The sequence below is a fragment of the Procambarus clarkii genome, chromosome 16, assembly GCF_040958095.1.
Source record: "Procambarus clarkii isolate CNS0578487 chromosome 16, FALCON_Pclarkii_2.0, whole genome shotgun sequence".
Lineage (NCBI taxonomy): Eukaryota > Metazoa > Arthropoda > Malacostraca > Decapoda > Cambaridae > Procambarus > Procambarus clarkii.
Window position 1 is genome coordinate 33379179 of NC_091165.1, and position 21229 is coordinate 33400407.

Below are 21229 nucleotides of genomic sequence, written 5' to 3' on the forward strand. Positions count from 1 at the left end.
ACCAAAATGGCGCTCCCAACCTTCTCCTCTCGTTGCTATCTCACACTATACACACATTATATATAAGTATCTACATTTTCTGTTCACCATAGCGAACCACTAAGCTGGTATGGTGAGTGCAGTCAATAAATGGTGGCCACACACAGTCAGAAGACGACGCCACAACCCTCCCTCCCACAGCCTTACTCCTCCCTTCCATGGAGCACAGCGCTAAATATCACCACAATCCTGCTATTATCAGAATCCTGATATGTTTTATCACAGTCAGGGGGCTTCAGTAATACTATCACTGCTAAATAATAGCAGTATCATATATATTATGGCATTTGTAGGCGATGCTGTGGTCACAAGCTGAACAGCGGTGCTGTGAGCTCGTGCTGCGTGCGCCAGCCTTGGTGGCTTGCTCAATACTGACGCTCTCACACCCAAGAATGTTGGCCTGGATTTTTTTTCTAGGTGGCATCTGGCAACTATCGGTCGTGGCTGTACTATAGCTGCCCCTATCCCAGGCGGGGCATTTAAATTATAGCGCTAGACACGAAATCATATATAAATGATGTGCGCGGTTTCGGTTTTGTCACTGATATCATTTATATATGATATGTGCGGTTTGAGGGTTAAGTAACCACTCCAAGACTACCTCACAAAGGACGAGGAGAGGAGGCTCACCTAGTAGACCTGATTTCACAAAAAAAGAGACGGACTGACCAAATCTACCCAGTTCCATAAAGCGAACCTGAAAAGCAAAAACCATAAGACCAGGAAGTGGAAAACTGCACAGCCCCACTTCCCTGTCAAGGGGAGAATCACAAAATGGGCTGATGCTAACCCCAGCACTGGAAATCTGAAGGAGAGGCAAGGTGGCAAGCAGACAAAGAACCGCCCTTAGGAAGTGGAGGCAGCCTGGCTATAGGATCCAAAACTGGCCCACCTCAAGCAAAACAGGTGATGCCCTAGCAGCAGCTAACCACCACAAACACGAGGAAGACCCCGTACCACAACCTTCTCCAGGAACCACAACAGAGAAAAGGCAGAAAGAAAACCAGTGGTCACACCAAAACTAATTGGAGGACAGTAATGATGGCCGACACGAGAGCTGGGAGGCAAAACGCGGCCACCACCCCCTGAAGGACAGGGGCATATGCAACAGCTGCCGACGGCGACACAGTGGAGACCAAAACCCCAGCAAGAGGAGCACCGCTGAGAGCCCCAAAGACCTCTGATGTAGGGAAGGTACCTTGCAGGAAAACCATCTTTCAAATCTTCTGCCAGTGGAGTCAAGTACATGTGTAGAGTTAGTCTACAATCACAGTGAGAGAACAACATTCTCCAGAAAGATGTAAACAAGTACCAAATATTGTTAGAAAACTATTTATGTTAAAAAAAAATATTGAAAAAAACCAGCGTTGAATGTAATGAAACGCCATTTTCTGGGTGAGCCCCGGAGGCTCCCTGGAGCTTATCGGGCTAATGTGTGTTATGTTAGACCGGGACATTAGCTATGGAGTTCAGACCTACCAGGGACCAGCGCCAGAACCTGGCCCCTTCAGAGAGGTTTCAGGGAGCAATGGCCCTGGAAAACCCCATATGGTTGGGGGTTTTCCTTATCTGCCATCGACCGGGGTTAGGCACCCAGAAAGGTAGGCGTAACAAAACAAACCCCACATGGTAAAAAACTACAACAAAAACCGAACAGAGAGGTAGAAAACTCCCTACAATCCCAAGGAAAACAATCAAACAATCAATTTACTGCCGCACCGGTCGTCCGCGCAGCCCTCCCCTCCCCGGGAGGGGGAGGGGGGGGGGCCCCGGACCTCACCGCGCCGTCTGCCGTCAGTTCGGAAACTAGGCTTCAACCAACGCGAAAAATCCCGCCGACCGGATGGGAGGGAGGGTAACCAGGGAGCCTCCGGGGCTCACCCAGAAAATGGCGTTTCATTACATTCAACGCTGGTTTTCAGGGGGGAGCCCCTATGGCTCCCTGGAGCTACATACCCAAAGAGAAGGAAAAATGGGACTTACCCGGGGGGCGGTGGCCACAAACTCACCAAATAACGGGCGGCCAGGACCCTGTTCGACTTCCAAAATCCACGCGCCCGAATATGAGCCCAAGACATATTACCAAACACGGCAGCCAAAGCCGCAAACTTCCTAACGTCATGGGCGCGAGGATAGACCGCAGGCTGGCTAGACTTAATAACCCTGCGGACAACCTGGGAGACCCGAGCCCTGGAACAGGGAACGAGGGAAACCGGATCAACCCAAAGCGCATCCCCAGCCACTTCGGCCGAAGCGCGCAGGTAACGGCGAAGTGCAGCAACAGGACACAACACATGATGCACCCCCGGCCGAACCAACCAAGCATCAATGACCCACGGACCCCTCCGGAAAGCAGCCGTCTCGTTCTTCGCCAGAAAGGACGGAGAAGGCTGCAAACGGACAAACCTACCCCCAGGACCAAAAGAGCAGAAACCCCTGCGCCGGAGGAGAGCATGAAGCTCCCCTACCCGGCCCCCAGAGGCCAATGCCAACAAAAACAAAGCCTTGGAAAAACAATCAGGAACCGAAGGGGCCACCACAAACCGAGGAGAGGAAAGATAGGAGAGCACCCTGTCCAAGGACCAGGACGGCTCAGGCGGCGCATGAGCAGGCCGGAGGTGAAACATAGCACGGGAAAGCTTACGAAACGGGGCGGATGTGACGTCCACCCCGAAAGCGAGCTGGAGCGGCTCCGCCAGCGCCGCACGATACGAGGCGACAGTATTAGGCATCAAATGACGGTCCTGAAAAAGCCAAGTAAGGAAGGACAAAACAACCCGATCCGAGAGAAAAGACAACCTACGAAGAGCCGGAAAATGGCGAAAGGAACGCCAGGAAACTTCATACTGTCGCCTAGACGAAGCTCTCAGGTGGGACACCATCAAAGAAGCCACCTGATCACCATAGAAATGGTGATACACCCGCGTCAAAAAGACCAGACGCGAAGAGCAGAGGAGAAGGTCGAACCAGCCCCGTACCGGATCGGGCCGACCTGCTGAAAGAGGCGGAGCCGCGGGAAACGTCCCGGGTTCGGGCACCGAGCCAAAAGCACCGGAAACCAAGGCTGGGCCGGCCACCAAGGGGCCACGAGGACTACTCTCCCCGGGAATGTCTCTAACCGAACCAGAACCCGAAGCAACAGCTGGACCGGAGGAAAAAGGTACAGGTAACCCCACCTCGACCAGTCCTGCCGAAAAGCATCCACCGCGAACGCCTCGCAGTCGGGGAAGGGCGTCACATATAGAGGGAGACGCCGGGACCACGCCGACGCGAAGAGGTCCACATCTGGGAGACCGTACGTCTGGCAGATCCAACGAAACGAGTCGTCGTCGACCGTCCATTCCGTGGACAGGGGAAGGAAGCGAGACAGACCGTCCGCCAGAACGTTGGACACTCCCCGGACGTGAACCGCACGGAGAGCCAAACCCCAAGAATCCAGCAGACGAACCACTCGAAGGGACCAACCCCAAAGAGCCAAGGACCGAAGAGAACCCCCGCGGTTCAGGCAATGAACCACCGGAGAACAGTCCGAATGGAGGCGAATGATCGATCCCCGAGCGACCCGAATCCTCCGAAGCGCGAACCAGACAGCCGCGAACTCCCGAACCGTGCTGTGAGCCCGATGGAAGGACGGACCCCACCGTCCCTGGCCTGCCTGGTGAGCACTGGTCACAAAGCCCCAGCCGAGAGACGACGCGTCCGTGAACACATCGAGCGAGAGCTCGGGAAGGCACCAAGGCACCGAACCCCGAAAAATCCGAAGAGGAAGACGGTGACGCAGCAACCGACATAAGACCCCCGGAGGGCGAACCCAACGATCGCGAGAGAGGCGGAAAGGACGTCCCCGAAGGAACCAAAACAGACGCCGAAGCCAAACCCGACCCGGCGGGTAGACTAGCATGGCGAAGTTCAGACTCCCGCACAACCGCTCGAGCAACCGCCGAGTGACCCGGGACCCTCTCAGAAACAGCAAACGGCGGTCCCGCAGCCGCCGCAACGCCACCGGAGATAGAGACAAGGAAGCGGTCCGAGAATCCCAAACAAGACCCAGCCAGGTCCGAACCTGGGACGGAACCAGATGGGACTTCCTCCAGTTCACCAGGAACCCGAACCTGGCGAGCTGGGAAAGAACCAAATCCCTGGCGAGCAGACAAGCTGACTGACTGGGAGCCCACACCAGCCAGTTGTCGAGGTAGGCCAAAACCCGAATCCCTAGAAGACGCAGACGGGTCACCACAACTCGGGTCAGACGCGTGAAAATGCGAGGTGCCAGATTCAGGCCAAAAGGTAGGCATCGAAAACGGTAAGCGTGACGCCCTACCACGAAGCCTAACCAGTCCCTGAACCCCGGATGAATAGGAACGTGCCAATACGCGTCCTTGAGGTCCAGGGACACCATCCAGGCACCCGGCTCCAACAGAAGCCGGACCTGAGACAGCCGGACCTGAGACAGAGTAGTCATCCGAAAGGAGGGGCAAGGAATCCAGGGGTTCAGACGGGACAAGTCCAGAATGAACCTCAGATCCGCACAGTCCCGTTTCGGCACTGGAAACAGGCGGGAAACCCACCTGAGGGACGTAGTCGGTTCGACCACGCCCAAGCGCACCCACTCCAAGATGACTTGACGAAGCGCAGGAGAAGAGACCTGCCCTGTTAGCCCCGAACCCCCCAAAGGAGGACGAGGCGCCCAACGCCACCGCAGGCCAGATGACACGACCGAAAAGGCCCACAAATCGTGGGACCAAGCGTGGGCAAACAGAGCGAGCCTCCCCCCCATCGCCCCGTCAACGGGGCAAACTGCGAAAGGGCCGACGCCCCGCACGAGAACCCAACCGTCGAACAGGGCGAACACTGCGCCGCCCAGACGACGCTGGCCCCAAAGGGAACAACGGCTCAGAAACTGGCACCAAAGGCCCACCTCGACCAGCGGAAACCGAAACCCTGGCACGACCCCTCCGAAACTGCCGAGAACGACTGCTCCGGAGAATCAAGAAGTCCGCCATAGGACGACAACTAGCCGAAGCCGCATGCAGAAACTGGGACACTGCAGACTCTGCAAACAGCAACGGACAAAAAGGAGACGAAAACCTAAGAGCCAGGGCCCAAGCGGAATCCAAAGAGAGGGCGAGCACAGCCTGACGGCACGCGAGGCGAGAAGCAAGAAACAGAGACACCGCTTCCTTCAGGATGGGCGCAAAGAGCTTCAACAGTGCAGCCGACGCCCTAGCTGCCGAAGAAAGCGCCCCGGACGAAGGCCCTTCACTCAACGCTCCCACATCCTCCTCGAGCCAAGCAGAAGAGAGCTCGAGAAGGGAAAAGAAACGCAAGACCGAAGCCAAATGCCCACGGGAGCGCAACTCCTCCGCAACCAATGAAGCCGAAAGCTGAGGAACCTGCACGTGAAGCTGGAAAAGGCCAACATCCCGAGAAAGCACAGGAGCGAATAAGCACGCATTAAGGTGCTCAAACTCGCCCCCCAGGTAAACCTGCATAAAAGTAGCAGTGTCGCGCCAATCAAGCGTGCGGGTCCGACAGAACCCATGCCACGCCCCCAACGAAAAGAAAGGGCAGTCTGCTAGCCAGGAAGACCCCGGAACCTCCAAACGCACCCAAAAACGGGAAGAAGAACCGAACTCAAACGAGGACGGATCCATTGGGGAGGCATAACCCGGGTCTCGTAAGAGGTATGCAGCAAGAGCTTCCCGAGCCACCTTCGCGGAGAGACGGGAAGTAGCAAACCCCTGTAAAGACGGAGCCGAGGTACCCAAAGGCGCCCGGAACCGAACCCGGGGAGGAGCCGAACCCAAATCATACTCATACAGGGAGGGAGGATAAGAAAACCCCTCCCCCTGCAACAATAAACCCCGTGGGGAAGGCAAAAGCACCCAAGCGGGGTCACAGGGGGGCCCAAGGCCCCCAGGCGACTCCTCCCCAGCCCCAGGATCCCTTACGTCGGGACCCGGGGCAGAGCCGTCCTCCAAACCCTCTACCCCTGAAGAAAAGGTAGAGTCCAAGGGAAAGGCAGACAAGGGGGCCTGCTGGTGGGACCCAGAAGCCTCGGCAGGAGGAACCGGCTCAAATGCCTCCGTCCCCGACCCGGATGGGGCAGCCCCCGAAGCAGCCCGAGTCTCTCCACCAACTAAATCCTGTGCCAAGGCCGAAAACCGCATACGTTTCGGAGCCGGACACAGGGGGGGTGGTGCAGGAAGAACCACAGGGGAAGGACCAGAGGGCGTAGGAGTCAAAGCCATAGCAATCAACGCCCCCAGGTCAGGGTCCCTAAAGCCAAAACGGGGCAGCCTCGGGGCATCCAGGCGGGAAACCGACCTAGCGCGTTGCAATAACCTAAATCTAACATGCAACGCTGATGCTGCCTGTACTCTAATAGGAACATCCTCAGAGTAAAACCTGAGCACAAGCAGAGAACAGGACTCGCAAGACTCCGGGTCAAAGGTGTCATTGACCCTCCAACATGACGGAGGCAAAACAGGTGACTGTCACCCTGAGACAAGGGCACACTGCAACCTTCAAACCCGCACAAGGCAGGCTGGAACTCGGGAGACGCATCCATGGGTCCCCGAGCCCCGACAGGGGTTTCCAGGGCCCGTAGGGTAGCAACTACGGGAAGCCCGGGCAAGGTGTTGCTAACCGGTTAAGAAACCCAAACAAAACATGGGTAAATGATAATACTGAAAACCCCAGGGACGTGTACAAGCACGGGGGCCTAGCAGAGGACCACCATAACAATACCAGGGGAACTATGGGCCCACGAGGCAGCACCTCCACCAGGCAACCAAAAACAAAACAAAAGAAAAACCCTGCAAAAGTACACCGTCCCCAGAGCAACAGGAACCGGTCGCCGCTTAGGTGGCAGGCCGCGCAACACCTTGACGCCCTAACCAGCACAAAACCACTCCCTACCCAAGGCCAAACAAGGGCCCCAAGCCCCAGCTGGCCCCAAGGGCGAGGCAGATGCCGAGCAGCAAAAACCTCTACGGGAGCGGTTCCCGAACGCCCCAGAGAAGATAACCCTGACACGCAAGGGCAGTACTCACAGGGCGCCTAGGGAAGGAAGCCCTAGACGCATGCAGCCCCGGCACTGATGAAGTACTCCTGGCCACCGCACACCACAACAACAGCAGAGAACGCCACACGAGGCAAACACCGCCAAGGAATTTGAGGCCAGAGAAGCGTCTATCCCGGTTGACACTAGCTTGCGAACTGACGGCAGCCGGCGCGGTGAGGTCCGGGGCCCCCCCCTCCCCCTCCTGGGGAGGGGAGGGCTGCGCGGACGACCGGCGCGGCAGTAAATTGATTGTTTGATTGTTTTCCTTGGGATTGTAGGGAGTTTTCTACCTCTCTGTTCGGTTTTTGTTGTAGTTTTTTACCATGTGGGGTTTGTTTTGTTACGCCTACCTTTCTGGGTGCCTAACCCCGGTCGATGGCAGATAAGGAAAACCCCCAACCATATGGGGTTTTCCAGGGCCATTGCTCCCTGAAACCTCTCTGAAGGGGCCAGGTTCTGGCGCTGGTCCCTGGTAGGTCTGAACTCCATAGCTAATGTCCCGGTCTAACATAACACACATTAGCCCGATAAGCTCCAGGGAGCCTTTATGGGCCTACCGGGGACCACGAGCCAAAACCTGGCCCCCTCTAGAGAGGCAAGGGGAGCAATGGCCTATAGAAACCCCTGTGTAATTGGAAGCATTCTATGTCTGCCATCGACCGGGTTAGGCACCCAGAAAGGTAGGCATCCCAAAATGAACCCCTATTCTGGTGAAAATTGCAACCAAAAGCCGAATGAGTGGATAGAACTCCCCAAACAAAAACGAGCAAACTAGTATGACGTCATCCGTCGTCACGCTGCTGTCTGTGCAGCCCCCCCCCCCTCCCCGGGAGGGGGAAGGAGCAGCCCCAGACCTACCGAACCGACGATCCACACCCCAGTTCTGAGGCTGGATGTCAAAAACACGCGAAAAAAAATGCCGACCGGAGGGAGGGAGGGATGCTGGGGAGCCTCCAGGATTCACCTAAAAAATGGCGTTTCATTACATTCAACGCTGGTTTTCTGGGGAGAGCCCCTACGGCTTCCCAGAGCTAACTACCCACAGAGGAAAGAATAGGGACTTACTAGGGAGGCAGTTGCTGCTCACTCCTCAACCTGAAGTCGAGACAACTGGCTGCATCCGTCGAGACAACCGGCTGCATCCGCCGACCCAAGGCGACACAGGCCTGACCGGGCCCCAGGAAGCGTTTACAAGGTAACGAGCAGCCAGGACCCTGTTCGACTGCCAAAATCCCCGCGTCCCTAATCGTCAGCCCAAGACATATTGCCAAAGACGGTGGCAAGAGCCACGAATTTGCGGACGTCATGGGCATAGGAATAGACCGCAGGCTGGCTAGCCTTAATTACCCTGCGGACGACCTGGGAGACCCGCACCTTCGAACAGGGAAGAAGGGAAACTGGATCAACCCAAAGTGCATCCATGGACACAGAAGCCATGGCACGCAAATAATGGCGGAGAGCTGCTACTGGACGCAAAACATGATGCACCCCCGGCCGAACCAACCAACCAACAACAACCCAAGGGCCCCTCCGGAATGCAGCAGTCTCATTCTTCGCCAGAAAAGAAGGAGAAGGCTGCAGACGAACAAAACGATCACCCTGACTGAAGGAGCAGAAACCTCTGCGCCGGAGGAGAACATGTTCACCCAACCGACCCCCAGAGGCCAATGTCAACAGGAAAAGAGCCTTCGAAAAACAATCCGGAACCAAAGGGGCCACAACAAAACGAGGAGAAGAAAGAAAGGAGAGCACTCTGTCCAAAGACCAGGACGGCTCAGGCGGAGCATGAGCAGGCAGGAGGTGAAACAACGCCAGAGACAGCTTGCGAAACGGCGCAGACGTGACATCAATACCTAAAGCAAGTTGAAGTGGCTCTGCCAGTGCCGCATGATACGAGGGGACAGTGTTAGGCATAAGAAAACGGTCCTGGAACAACCATGAAAGAAAAGACAACACCACCCTAACAGAAAGCGAAGTATAATGACGAAGACGTAAGAAGAACCGGAAGGACCGCCAGGAAACTTCATACTGCCGCCAAGACGAAGCCCGCAGGTGGGACACTAATAAGGAAGCCACTTAATCACCATAGAGATGATGATAAACTCGAGTCAAAAATACCATACGCAAAGACTCGAGGAGAAGATCGAACTAGCCACGTGACGTACCGGGCCGATCTGTTGGACGAGGTGGAGCCTCGGAAAAACCTCCGGGTTCGGACACCGAGCAAGCAGCACCTGAAACCACAGCTGGGCCAGCCACCAAGGGGCTAAGAGGACAACTCTCCCCTGGTAAGTCTCTAAGCGAGTCAGGAGTTGGAGCAACAGCTGAACCGGAGGAAAAGAGGTACAGGAACCCCCACCTCAACCAGTCCTGCCAAAAGGCGTCAACCCTGATGGCCTCGCAGTCGGGAAAGGGCACCACATACAGGGAAAGGCGCCGCAACCACGCCGACGCAAAGATGTCCACCTCAGGGCGTCCGAACGTCTGGCAAAGCCAACGGAAGGAGTCGGCGTCGACCGTCCATTCCGTGGAGAGGGGAACCAAACGAGACAGGCCGTCGGCCAACACGTTGGACACTCCCCTGCACGTGAACTGCGAGGAGAGCCAAACCCCGAAAACACAGCAGACGAGTCACCCGAAGCGACCAGCGCCAAAGAGCCAAGGACCGCATCGAACCCCCCAGTTCAGACAATGAACCATCAGGGAGCAGTCCGAATGGTCGACTCGAATCCTCCGAAGAGCAAACCACACTGCCACGAACTCAAGCACAGTGCTGTGGGCTCGACGGAAGGACGGACCCTACCGACCCTGGCCGACCTGGTGAGCACTGGTCACAAAGCCCCAGCCGAGAGACGACGCGTCCGTGAACACATCAAGCGATCTGTTTTCGAGCTGTTTCTTTGTTCTGTGTGCTTGCAAATAATGCACTCACGTACATCCTTGGCTTTAGTACCTGTTGGTGGTGTGTAACCAAGCTTGTGAAGCATAAGGTAGTCTCGATAAGATTAGAGGGAAGATCAGTTTGTAACGTGGGGTTGAAAAGATTGCTTTGTAAGGTCCCTCACTGGAAGAAATTCAGTCATTCTTGAAGAGATTCAGTCAGTTAGGAAGAGATTCAGCCATTCTGGAAGTGATTCAGATATTCTTGAAAATATCTATGGAAAACACCACCATGGAAGCCACTAACACTGTTCATCTATGCTACTTGTATCAGATACATCTTCACTGAACCAAGAAAATGATTCATCTATGTATCATCCATAAAAATTGGAAATGGCATAGGTGGGCAAGGGTGGCGCTCAGAGCTACAACTGGATACGCTTGCTGTATCGTCCTCATCGGTGCTGTATCACTTACATCCGACCTTTGTTTTAGGTTCTTATTGCGCTTAGCTTGATCAATATCATGACCCTTATGTTCTTCAAACAATAAGATCTGAATTTCACCGAAAGAGAGATATCTTTCAACACTGCGTCGAAGAGGTGTTTGGGAGCCAGAGGCGCGATGCACCACCCATGGTTGCTCATCCAGTACTAACCCAGCCAGCAGCCCTAGGGCATTCTGGGAATTTTGTCCAAGATGGCTGCCTCTTACTGGAGGTCCCAAGAGTGAATTTCGTACACAATCTACATTGCACGCATTTTGAATGGGTACAAAATTTTCAAAAGGTGTTTTCTCGGTTGGCGCAGCGCAGAGGTAAAGCAAGGCAGACGAAGCTGAACACCTCACTGCGAGACCCCACAACCTTCTCAAGCCAATCAAAAGTCAGCTAATAGAGACACAAGAACCTCACGACAGAAGCCAAGTGTGAAAGTCCGAAAATCGCCAGTGACCAAAGCCTCCGAAAGGAGAGCAACTTGAGCATGCAGCCTCAAAAGACCTACATCATGGGAAGAGGCGAAGAGGCAAGAATTGAGGTACTCAAGAAAGCCCCCATAAAAACCTGCAACACAGGAGACACATGCCGCTAATCAAGCGCATGGGTACTGCAAAAGCTAGCCCAAACTACCAGTGAAAACAAAGGACAGTCTGCTGGCCAGGATGACTTCGGAACCTTGTACCACACCCAACGTGGGGAAAAGAGAACTGAACTCAGAAGAGGCCGGGTCCACGACCGAGGTGTAAACCGGGTCACGCAGTAGGTACGCTCCAAGGGCCTGCTAAGCCTCTACTGAGGGAACCCAGGAGGAAGGAAACCTCCGGGAAGACAAATCCAAGGTGCCCAAAGGCACTAGGAAATGAACCCCTGGGAAAAGCCCTGCCTAACTCAAACTCATAGAGAGAAGAAGGACAAGAAAATCCTACACCCTGCAACAAAAGACCCTCCGGAGAAGGCACAAAGGCCAACAAAGGGTAAAAAGGAAACAAAGAGGTCCAATTAAACTCCCCACAATCCCCGGGAGTTGCATGTAAGGGCTGCAGGGAAGAGCACTCTCCTCCGCTCACTGCCAGGGAAGGGAAGACAGAGACCAAAGGAAAAGCTTCCACAGAAGGAGACGGCTAGGAAGACTCAGAAGCTTCAGCAAGAAAGAACGACTCACCTTCCTTCGCACCCGAAATGGAAGGACCAACCCCCAGATCTGCCCAAACTACATCCTGAGGTAAACCCTGCCCCGATTCTGAAACCCTCAGATGTTTCAGAGCCGGATGTAGAGAGGAGGAGAAGGGCGAACAAAGCCCACCAGGGAGGGAAGAGGGGGTGCAGATGGAAATAATGTAGAGTGAACTAATACCCCCAATTCCAAGTCCCTAAAACACAAACAGGGCAGATCTGGAGAAGCCAACCGGGCCCACAACCTAGAGCGTTGCAAGACCGGAAACCGGCAATGCAAGGCATGAGCTGCTTCAAACTTCTGAGTATCTAGAGAAGTCCAGATTGTGAGCACATGAGAGAAACAAGTTCCACATGAGTCTGGGTCATAGGTGTCACCGACCCAACAAGCAGCATGACAGAGGCGGAAAGAATGAGCGTCTCCAAGTGACACCAGCAACTAACAACTCTCAAATTCGTACAAGGCGTGAGCAGGCTCGGAAAAGATATCCATGGTACACCCAAGCCCGTGGGGTTTTTCCGGGGCCTGCAGGGTAAATTAGTCCTACAGGAAGCCCAGGCACTGGGGTCCACAACACTGGTAAACCCTGTCATGGAGACAACCAGACTCCCCACAGCCTAAGGAAAAGTCAAGGGGGCAGCAAGGGAGTTCTACTGCTAACACTCTAGGCAGGCCTAATAAAGAGAAAGATAGGACCCCCAAGCAAACAACTAAAGAACCCAAAGAAAAGTATAAAATAAAAGCCTCAATATAGACCACAGTGAACAAGCAACATGGGAGAAACATTGGCATGCCCATAAGCAGCTTGTGGAAAATGCAGGCTATGCTAACCGCAGTGTGCGCCACCGACCAAAACGCCCCCAAACCGCAGACAAGACAGAAAGCACAAGAACCCTGGCTTACCTTAAGGGTGAGGACCACCCTAAGCGAGGAGGGGTGTACACTCCTAAACCCCTAGGCACATTCCTAAAGGAAATGTGCCCTCAATGCCCCAGGGAAGAAAACTCTGACAGCAGAAGGATAGTACTGACAGAGCACACAGGGAAAGAAACCTCTCTAGTTAGCTCCACCTGTACCCCAACGAGGGGGGCAGGTGGAGCTAACTAGCAGGGAGGGGGGATTAGTTTAAGTAAGTTATGGTTGTTTCTTTTCTTCTTGAGGGGAGGGGGGGGGGTTCTTTTTGGCATTTTGGGGGCTTTGGTTGCATATTTAAACCAGGCATTGGTTTGTTTTGATTTGCCTATCTTTTTGAGTGCTTCCCTAATGATGGCAGATATGATATCCTTTAAATGTAAAGTAATCATAGGCCATCACTCCCTGTGCCAGGTTTTGGCTCGTGGTCCCCTGTAAACAAAAGAACTCTGCAACTGTAGACATTAGGTAGTATAGCATTTAATCAGTGAGGTCACATTGGCTTCAGGGAGCCGTTGGGACTTCCCACAGAAAGAAGAAAATATTCCAATTAGGTACTTTATCTCATAAAGGCTTTATAAAGTTTCTAAAAACCAACCTTCAGTAAGTATTCAGTAGCAGCAGACAGGACAGTGAAGGCAGTTCCAGAATTTAGTGACTCCTCTGTGTTCTGAGTGACAATAAGGCATCCCAGAGTCCCTACCATGCGTGCAAGGTTGGCTCTCACACTGGCTACGGAACAAACCACTCCAGCTTCAAAGATCAACTGCAAAATGAGGGGAACAACATTTTATTGTACTGATTTGGTTCATATGATTCATTCACGTACATTCATGTACATTCATGTACATTCACGTACATTCATGTACATTCATGTACATATGATACATATGATTTTGGTACATTATTCATTTTTGTTGGAGAAAGTAATACATAAGTTTGTAAGATGTGTTGATTTACATTGTGTAAGTTTTCAGTTAAAAAACCAGCATTGAATGTAATGAAATACCAATTTCTTAGTGAGCCCCTTGAAGCTATACATTGAGATGGTTTCCATCTACCAGGTCACATCAGTCATGGAGTTCTTAGGCCTCCCAGGTACTAACGCCAGGACCTGGCCCCCCCCCCCCCCCTTGCTGGGAGCAGTGACATTTTGCCAACAAAATCAGCAAAACTGCCATGAAAGTCAATGAGATGAAACAAACCACTGCTGTGTTCAAAAGAGACTGAAGCCACAAAACCTGCCAAATGAACTCCCACAACTATGCAAACAAAAGATCAAATCTCTCAGAACTAGCATGAGCTCGTGTGCTCCACCTCCCTCGACCATTTTGGGAAAACGCTATCAGTTCTGGAGCAGATGCAAAAAAACAAAAACAAAAAAACACCTAGAAGGAATGGAAGGAAGGAGAGGGATCAGGAAGCCACTGGGACTCAACCACAAGTTAGTGTTTTGTAGGTGGGCACCCCTTGGCACTCCCTGAAGCTACTATGCTGATTCAGTGCCTGTTACAAAACAGTATTTACCTGATTTCTCACTATTTTAATGTATGCATAATTATACATTCATCAAACCTCATTTTACTATGTACTGCACTGGTTCGCTAATCCGGACTATAGAGAAGGAACCCGTGCCAGATGATCCGGTTTTCCGGATCAAAGGACGTTTCACTGCATCCAAAAGGGAACATTTCCAAAAAATGTTTGTACCACAACCAACAAATTTTGAATTTCCACACACTATAATTAGTGAGTGGGGCTGGGTGGGTGGTTAGCTGCCTGGCTGGTAGGTGGGCAGGGCAAGTTGGCGGGCAGGCAGGTGGGTGACTGGGCAGGTTGGATGGGTGGATGGCATTCAGATGGGATTGGTGGTTGAGAGGTGAGTGGGCAGGAAGGGGGGTGGGTGGGCAGGCAGAGATGGGTTTTGGTTCAGGCAGGCACGAGACAACACTGGACACACACAGATCACACGTCTCTCATTCCTGTTCATCACCCCCCCCCCCACCTTCCACCTCACGCAAGCACTTCCCAATTCACCCCCACGAGTTCAACACGGGGGTGTTGACACTCGTGCTTGTCATGCCCTTTAAGAAGACCTGGACAAAATAAGTACATGGAGCGCCATGGGCAAATGGAATTTAATGTTAATAAATGCCATGTTATGGAATGTGGAATAGGAGAACATAGACCCCACACAACTTATATATTATGTGAGAAATCTTTAAAGAATTCTGATAAAGAAAGAGATCTAGGGGTGGTTCTAGATAGAAAACTATCACCTGAGGACCACATAAAGAATATTGTGCAAGGAGCCTATGCTATGCTTTCTAACTTCAGAATTGCTTTTAAATACATGGATGGCGATATACTAAAGAAATTGTTCACGACTTTTGTTAGGCCAAAGCTAGAATATGCAGCGGTTGTGTGGTGCCCATATCTTAAGAAGCACATCAACAAACTTGGAAAAGATGCAAAGACATGCTACTAAGTGGGTCCCAGAACTGAAGGGCAAGAGCTACGAGGAGAGGTTAGAGGCATTAAATATGCCAAAACTAGAAGACAGAAGAAAAAGAGGTGATATGATCACTACATACAAAATAGTAACAGGAATTGATAAAATCGATAGGGAAGATTTCCCGAGACCTGGAACTTTAAGAACAAGAGGTCATAGATATAAACTAGCTAAACACAGATGCCGAAGAAATATAAGAAAATTCACTTTCGCAAACAGAGTGGTAGACGGTTGGAACAAGTTAGGGGAGAAGGTGGTGGAGGCCAAGACCGTCAGTAGTTTCAAAGCGTTATATGACAAAGAGTGCTGGGAAGACGGGACACCACGAGCGTAGCTCTCATCCTGTAACTACACTTAGGTAATTACACTGTATGATGACTTTTAACATAGGCACCTCAAGTTCTGTTAAAACCGGCGTAGAATGTAATGAAACATAATTTTCTGGGTAAGACCCGGAGGCTCCCTGGAGCTATTCAAGCTGATATGAATGTATTAGAGTCTGGCATCAATCAATACACATGGAGTTCTAGGACTACTGGGGGACCACACGCTAGAAACTGGGGTCCCTGAGAGAGGCACGAGGAACAATGGACTCCAGAAACCCACTGTCTGGTTGGAAGCACTCTATGTCTGCCATCGACCGGGTCAGGCACCCAGAAAAGTAAGCACTCCAAAACAAACCCCTTTTCTGGTGAAAATATTACTACTGAAGGCCGTACTAGTGGACAAAACTCCCCAAATGAAAACGAGCAAATGAGCATGACGTCACCACGCCACTGTCTGTGCAACCCCCCCCCCTCTCCCTGGGAGGGGGAAGGGGGAGTCCCAGACCCCCACACCAGCTATCCACCCTGCAGTTCTGAGGCTGGATGAGAAAATGCCATTTCATTACATTCAAGGCTGGATTTCTGAGGGGAGCCCCTTCCGCTCCCGGGAACTACTTACCCAAAGACAAAACAAGAAGGACTTACCCGGGAGGCGGTCAGCCCTCGCTCCTCAATGCGAATTTGAGACAACTGGCTGCAACTGCTGACTTAATGTGACACATGAGAAAATACTAAAAGAAATAGAAAGATGGAGAAAAACTAAAGAAATTGTTCACGACTTTTGTTAGACCAAAGCTGGAATATGCAGCAGTTGTATGGTGCCAATATCTTAAGAAGCACATCAACAAACTGGAAAAGGTGCAAAGACATGCCACTAAGTGACTCCCAGAACTGAAGGACAGGTACTACGAGGAGAGGTTAGAGCATTAAATATGCAAAAACTAGAAGACAGAAGAAAAAGAGGCGATATGATCACTACGTACAAAATAGTAACAGGAATCGATAAAATTGATAGGGAAGAATTCCTGAGACCCGGAACGTCAAGAACAAGAGGTCATAGATTTAAACTAATGAAGCAAAGCTGCCAGAGAAATATAAGAAACTTCACTTTTGTAAACAGAGTGGTAGATGGTTGGAACAAGTTAGATGAGAAGGTGGTGGAGGCCAAAATCATCAGTAATTTCAAAGCGTTATATGAAAAAGTGTGCTGGGAAGATGGGGCACCACGAGCGTAGCTCTCATCCTGTAACTACACTTAGGTAATTACAGGCCCGACTAGGCCCAGGAACCTGCAACCGCTGACCCAAAGCGACACAGTCCTTACAAGGCCCAGGAATATTTACAAGTCAGCAAGTGGCCAAGACCCTGTTCAACCTCCAAAAAATCCGTGCCTGAATATAAGCCCAAGACATTTGACCAAAAACGGCACCCAGTGCAGCAAACTTACAAACGTCGGGCACAAGGATGGACCGCAGGCTGGCTGGACCGAATAATCCTGCAGATGACCTGGGAGATCCAAACCATGGAACAGGGAAGAAGGAAAACTGGGTCAACCTAAAGTGCATCCCCGGCCACCAAGGCCATGGCGCACAGGTAACGGTGGAGAGTCGCAATAACAAAACACATGATGCATTCCCGGCCGGACCTACCAAGCATCAAAAACCCAAGGACCCCTCCTGAAATCAGCATTCAGCCGACTTATTCTTAACCAGAAAAGAAGGAGACGGCTGCAAACGAACAAACCTACCACCAGGACCAAAAGAGCAGAAACCCCTGCGCCGGAGGAGAATATGAAGGTCCGTGACCCGACCACCCAGAGGCCAATGCAAACAGAAAAATAATCTTGGAACAACAATCCTGAACCGAAGGGGCCTCCACAAACCTGAGAAGAGAGAAAGGAGAGCACCCGGTCCAGTGACCAGGATGGTACAGGCGGCGCATATGCAGGCTGGAGGTGAAACAACGCATGAGATAGCTCGCAAAATGGCGCAGAAATAACATCAATGCCGAATGCAAGCTGCAGGTGGCAACGCAAGTTGCAGGCGGCAACGCCAGCGCCACACGATACGAGGAGACAGTATTCGGCATACCTTGCCTTACCTTGAGATTATCTTGAGGTGCTTCCAGGGCTCAGCGTCCCCGCAGCATGGTCGTCGACCAGGCCTCCTGGTTGCTGGACTGATCAACCAGGGCTGTTGGACGCGGCTGCTCGCAGCCTGACGTACGAATCACAGCCTGGTTGATCAGGTATCCTTTTGAGGTGCTTATCCAGTTCTCTCTTGAACACTGTGAGGGGTCGGCCAGTTATACTCCTTATGTGTAGTGGAAGCGTGTTGAACAGTCTCGGTCCTCTGATGTTGATAGTTCTCTCTCAGAGTACCAGTTGCACCTCTGATTTTCAACAGGGGTATTCTGCACATCTGGCCATGCCTACTGGTCTCATGTGATGTTATTTCTGTGTGCAGGTTTGGGACCAGCCCCTCTATTATTTTCCACGTGTAAATTATTATGTATCTTTCCTGCCTGCGCTCAAGGGCAGGTTACCTTGAGGTTACCTTGAGGTGCTTCTGGGGCTTAGCGTCCCCATGGCCCAGTCGTCGACCAGGCCTCCTGGTTGCTGGACTGATCAACCAGGCTGTTGGACGCGGCTGCTCGCAGCCTGACGTACGAATCACAGCCTGGTTGATCAGGTATCCTTTGGAGGTGCTTATCCAGTTCTCTCTTGAACACTGTGAGGGGTCGGCCAGTTATGCTCCTTATGTGTAGTGGAAGCGTGTTGAACAGTCTCGGGCCTCTGATGTTGATAGAGTTCTCTCTCAGAGTACCTGTTGCACCTCTGCTTTTCAACAGGGGTATTCTGCACATCCTGCCATGTCTTCTGGTCTCATGTGATGTTATTTCTGTGTGCAGGTTTGGGACCAGCCCCTCTAATATTTTCCACATGTAAATTATTATGTATCTCTCCCGCCTGCACTCAAGGGAGTACAGATTTAGGCTCTTTAGTCGGTCCTAATAGTTTAGATGTTTTACCGAGTGGATTCTAGCAGTAAAGGATCTCTGCACGCTCTCCAGGTCAGCAATTTCTCCAGCTTTGAAAGGGGCTGTCATTGTGCAGCAGTACTCTACTCTAGAGAGCACAAACGTTTTGAAAAGTGTCATCATCGGTATAGCATCTCTAGTGTGAAAAGTTCTTGTTATCCAGCCTGTCATTTTTCTTGCAGTTGTGACGGCTACTTTATTGTGTTCTTTAAAGGTAAGGTCTTCCGACATGAGTACACCCAGATCCTTTAAATTGCCTTTTCGTTCTATGTTATGATTTGCCTGAGTTTTGTACGTGGTTTCCGTTTTTATATTTTCATTTTTTCCATAGCGCATGAGCTGGAACTTATCTTCGTTAAACACCATATTATTTTCTGTAGCCCATAGAAAGACCTGATCTACATCTGACTGGAGGTTTGCCGTGTTCTCTATATTGCCTACTCTCATGAAGATCCTAGTGTCATCTGCAAAGGATGATACAGTGCTATAGGTTGTGTTCTTGTCTATGTCCGATATGAGGATGAGAAAAAGTACTGGAGCAAGCACAGTACCCTGGGGGACTGAGCTCTTCACAGCTGATGGGCTGGATTTTATTTTGTTGACTATTACACATTGGGTTCTGTTAGTCAGGAAATTGTAGATCCATCTGCCTATTTTCCCGGTAATTCCTTTTGAACGCATTTTATGTGCAATAACACCATGGTCAGATTTAAGCATACAGATTTAATACAGATTTAATTTTACAGGCATACAGATTTAAGCTCTTTAGTCGGTCCCAGTAGTTTAGATGTTTTACTGAGTGGATTCTAGCAGTAAAGGATCTCTGCACGCTCTCCAGGTCAGCAATTTCTCCAGTTTTGAAAGGAGTTGTCATTGTGCAGCAGTACTCCACACTAGAGAGCACTAGCGTTCTGAAAAGTATCATCATCGGTACAGCATCTTTAGTGTGAAAAGTTCTTGTTATCCAACCTGTCATTTTTCTTGCAGTTGTGACGGCTACTTTATTGTGTTCTTTGAAGGTAAGGTCTTCCGACATGAGTACACCCAAATCCTTTAAATTGCCTTTTCGTTCTATGTTATGATTTGCCTGAGTTTTGTACGTGGTTTCCGATTTTATATTTTCATTTTTTCCGTAGTGCATGAGCTGGAATTTATCTTCGTTAAACACTATATTATTTTCTGTAGCCCATAGAAAGACCTGATCTACATCTGATTGGAGGTTTGCCATGTCCTCTATGTTGCCTACTCTCATAAAAATCCTATTGATGATACAACGGATGCAAAGGATGATACAGTGCTATAGATTGTGTTCTTGTCAATGTCCGATATGAGAATGAGAAAAAGTACTGGAGCAAGCACAGTACCCTGGGGGACTGAGCTCTTTACAGTTGATGGGCTGGATTTTAGTTTGTTGACTATTACACATTGGGTTCTGTTAGTCAGGAAATTGTATATGCATCTGCCTATTTTTCCGGTAATTCCTTTTGAACGCATTTTATGTGCAATAACACCATGGTCACATTTGACAAAGGCTTTTGCAAAATCTGTGTAAATTACATCAGCATTTTGTTTGTCTTCCATGGCATCTAATGCGATGTCATAGTGGTCCAGCAACTGTGACAGGCAAGAGTGCCCTGTTCTGAAACCATGTTGTCCGGGGTTATGGAGGAGCTGTGATTCCATGTATTTTGTGATCTTACTTCTTCTTAAGACATTTTTGTTGAACACCTCTGTTCAGTAGTGGTGGTGGTGACCGGTGTGTTGACCCGTGGGTGCTGGTAGTGGGTGTTGACCGGGGTGTGTTTACCAGTTTGGGGCCGGCCGGGAGGAGGCTGTATGAACTGGCAGTGTTGCTACCTGGTTGATACCTGGTTGATGGGGTTCTGGGAGTTCTTCTACTCCCCAAGCCCGGCCCGAGGCCAGGCTTGACTTGTGAGAGTTTGGTCCACTAGGCTGTTGCTTGGAGCGGCCCGCAGGCCCACATACCCACCACAGCCCAGTTGGTCCGGCACTCCTTGGAGGAATAAATCTAGTTTCCTCTTGAAGATGTCCATGGTTGTTCCGGCAATATTTCTTATGCTTGCTGGGAGGACGTTGAACAACCGCGGACCTCTGATGTTTATACAGTGTTCTCTGATTGTGCCTATGGCACCTCTGCTCTTCACTGGTTCTATTCTGCATTTTCTTCCATATCATTCACTCCAGTACGTTGTTATTTTTCTATGTAGATTTGGTACTTGGCCCTCCAGTATCTTCCAGGTGTATATTATTTGATATTTCTCTTGTCTTCTTTCTAGTGAGTACATTTGGAGGGCTTTGAGACGATCCCAATAATTTAGGTGCTTTATTGCATCTATGCATGCCGTATATGTTCTCTGTATTCCCTCTATTTCAGCAATCTCTCCTGCTCTGAAGGAGGACGTGAGTACTGAGCAGTACTCAAGACGGGACAACACAAGTGACTTGAAGAGTACAACCATTGTGGTGGGATCCCTGGATTTGAAAGTTCTCGTAATCCATCCTATCATTTTTTCTGGCTGTCGCAATATTTGCTTGGTTATGCTCCTTAAACGTTAGGTCGTCAGACATTATTATACCAGCGGTCATGGAAAACGACTCTCTGAGGAGGAAATTCGCGATATATTGTACGACGACGGTGCTATGGATGATGACCTACCTTACCTTGAGGTTACCTTGAGGTGCTTCCGGGGCTTAGCGTCCCCGCGGCTCGGTCGTCGACCAGGCCTCCTGGTTGCCGGACTGATCAACCAGGCTGTTGGAC

The 21229-nt window shown here is 51.0% G+C and overlaps 1 protein-coding gene across 4 annotated transcripts in view; it reads right to left on the reverse strand.

The window, feature by feature from the left end:
- LOC123760113 (HEAT repeat-containing protein 3) overlaps positions 1-21229 on the reverse strand; it is a 237276-nt gene that overhangs the window by 31748 nt on the left and 184299 nt on the right. For all 4 annotated transcript variants that reach the window (XM_069325425.1, XM_045745599.2, XM_045745596.2 and 1 more), the window contains exon 10: positions 13169-13336. In XM_069325425.1, the coding sequence (XP_069181526.1) occupies positions 13169-13336 (168 nt within the window). The remainder of the gene's footprint in view (positions 1-13168; positions 13337-21229) is intronic.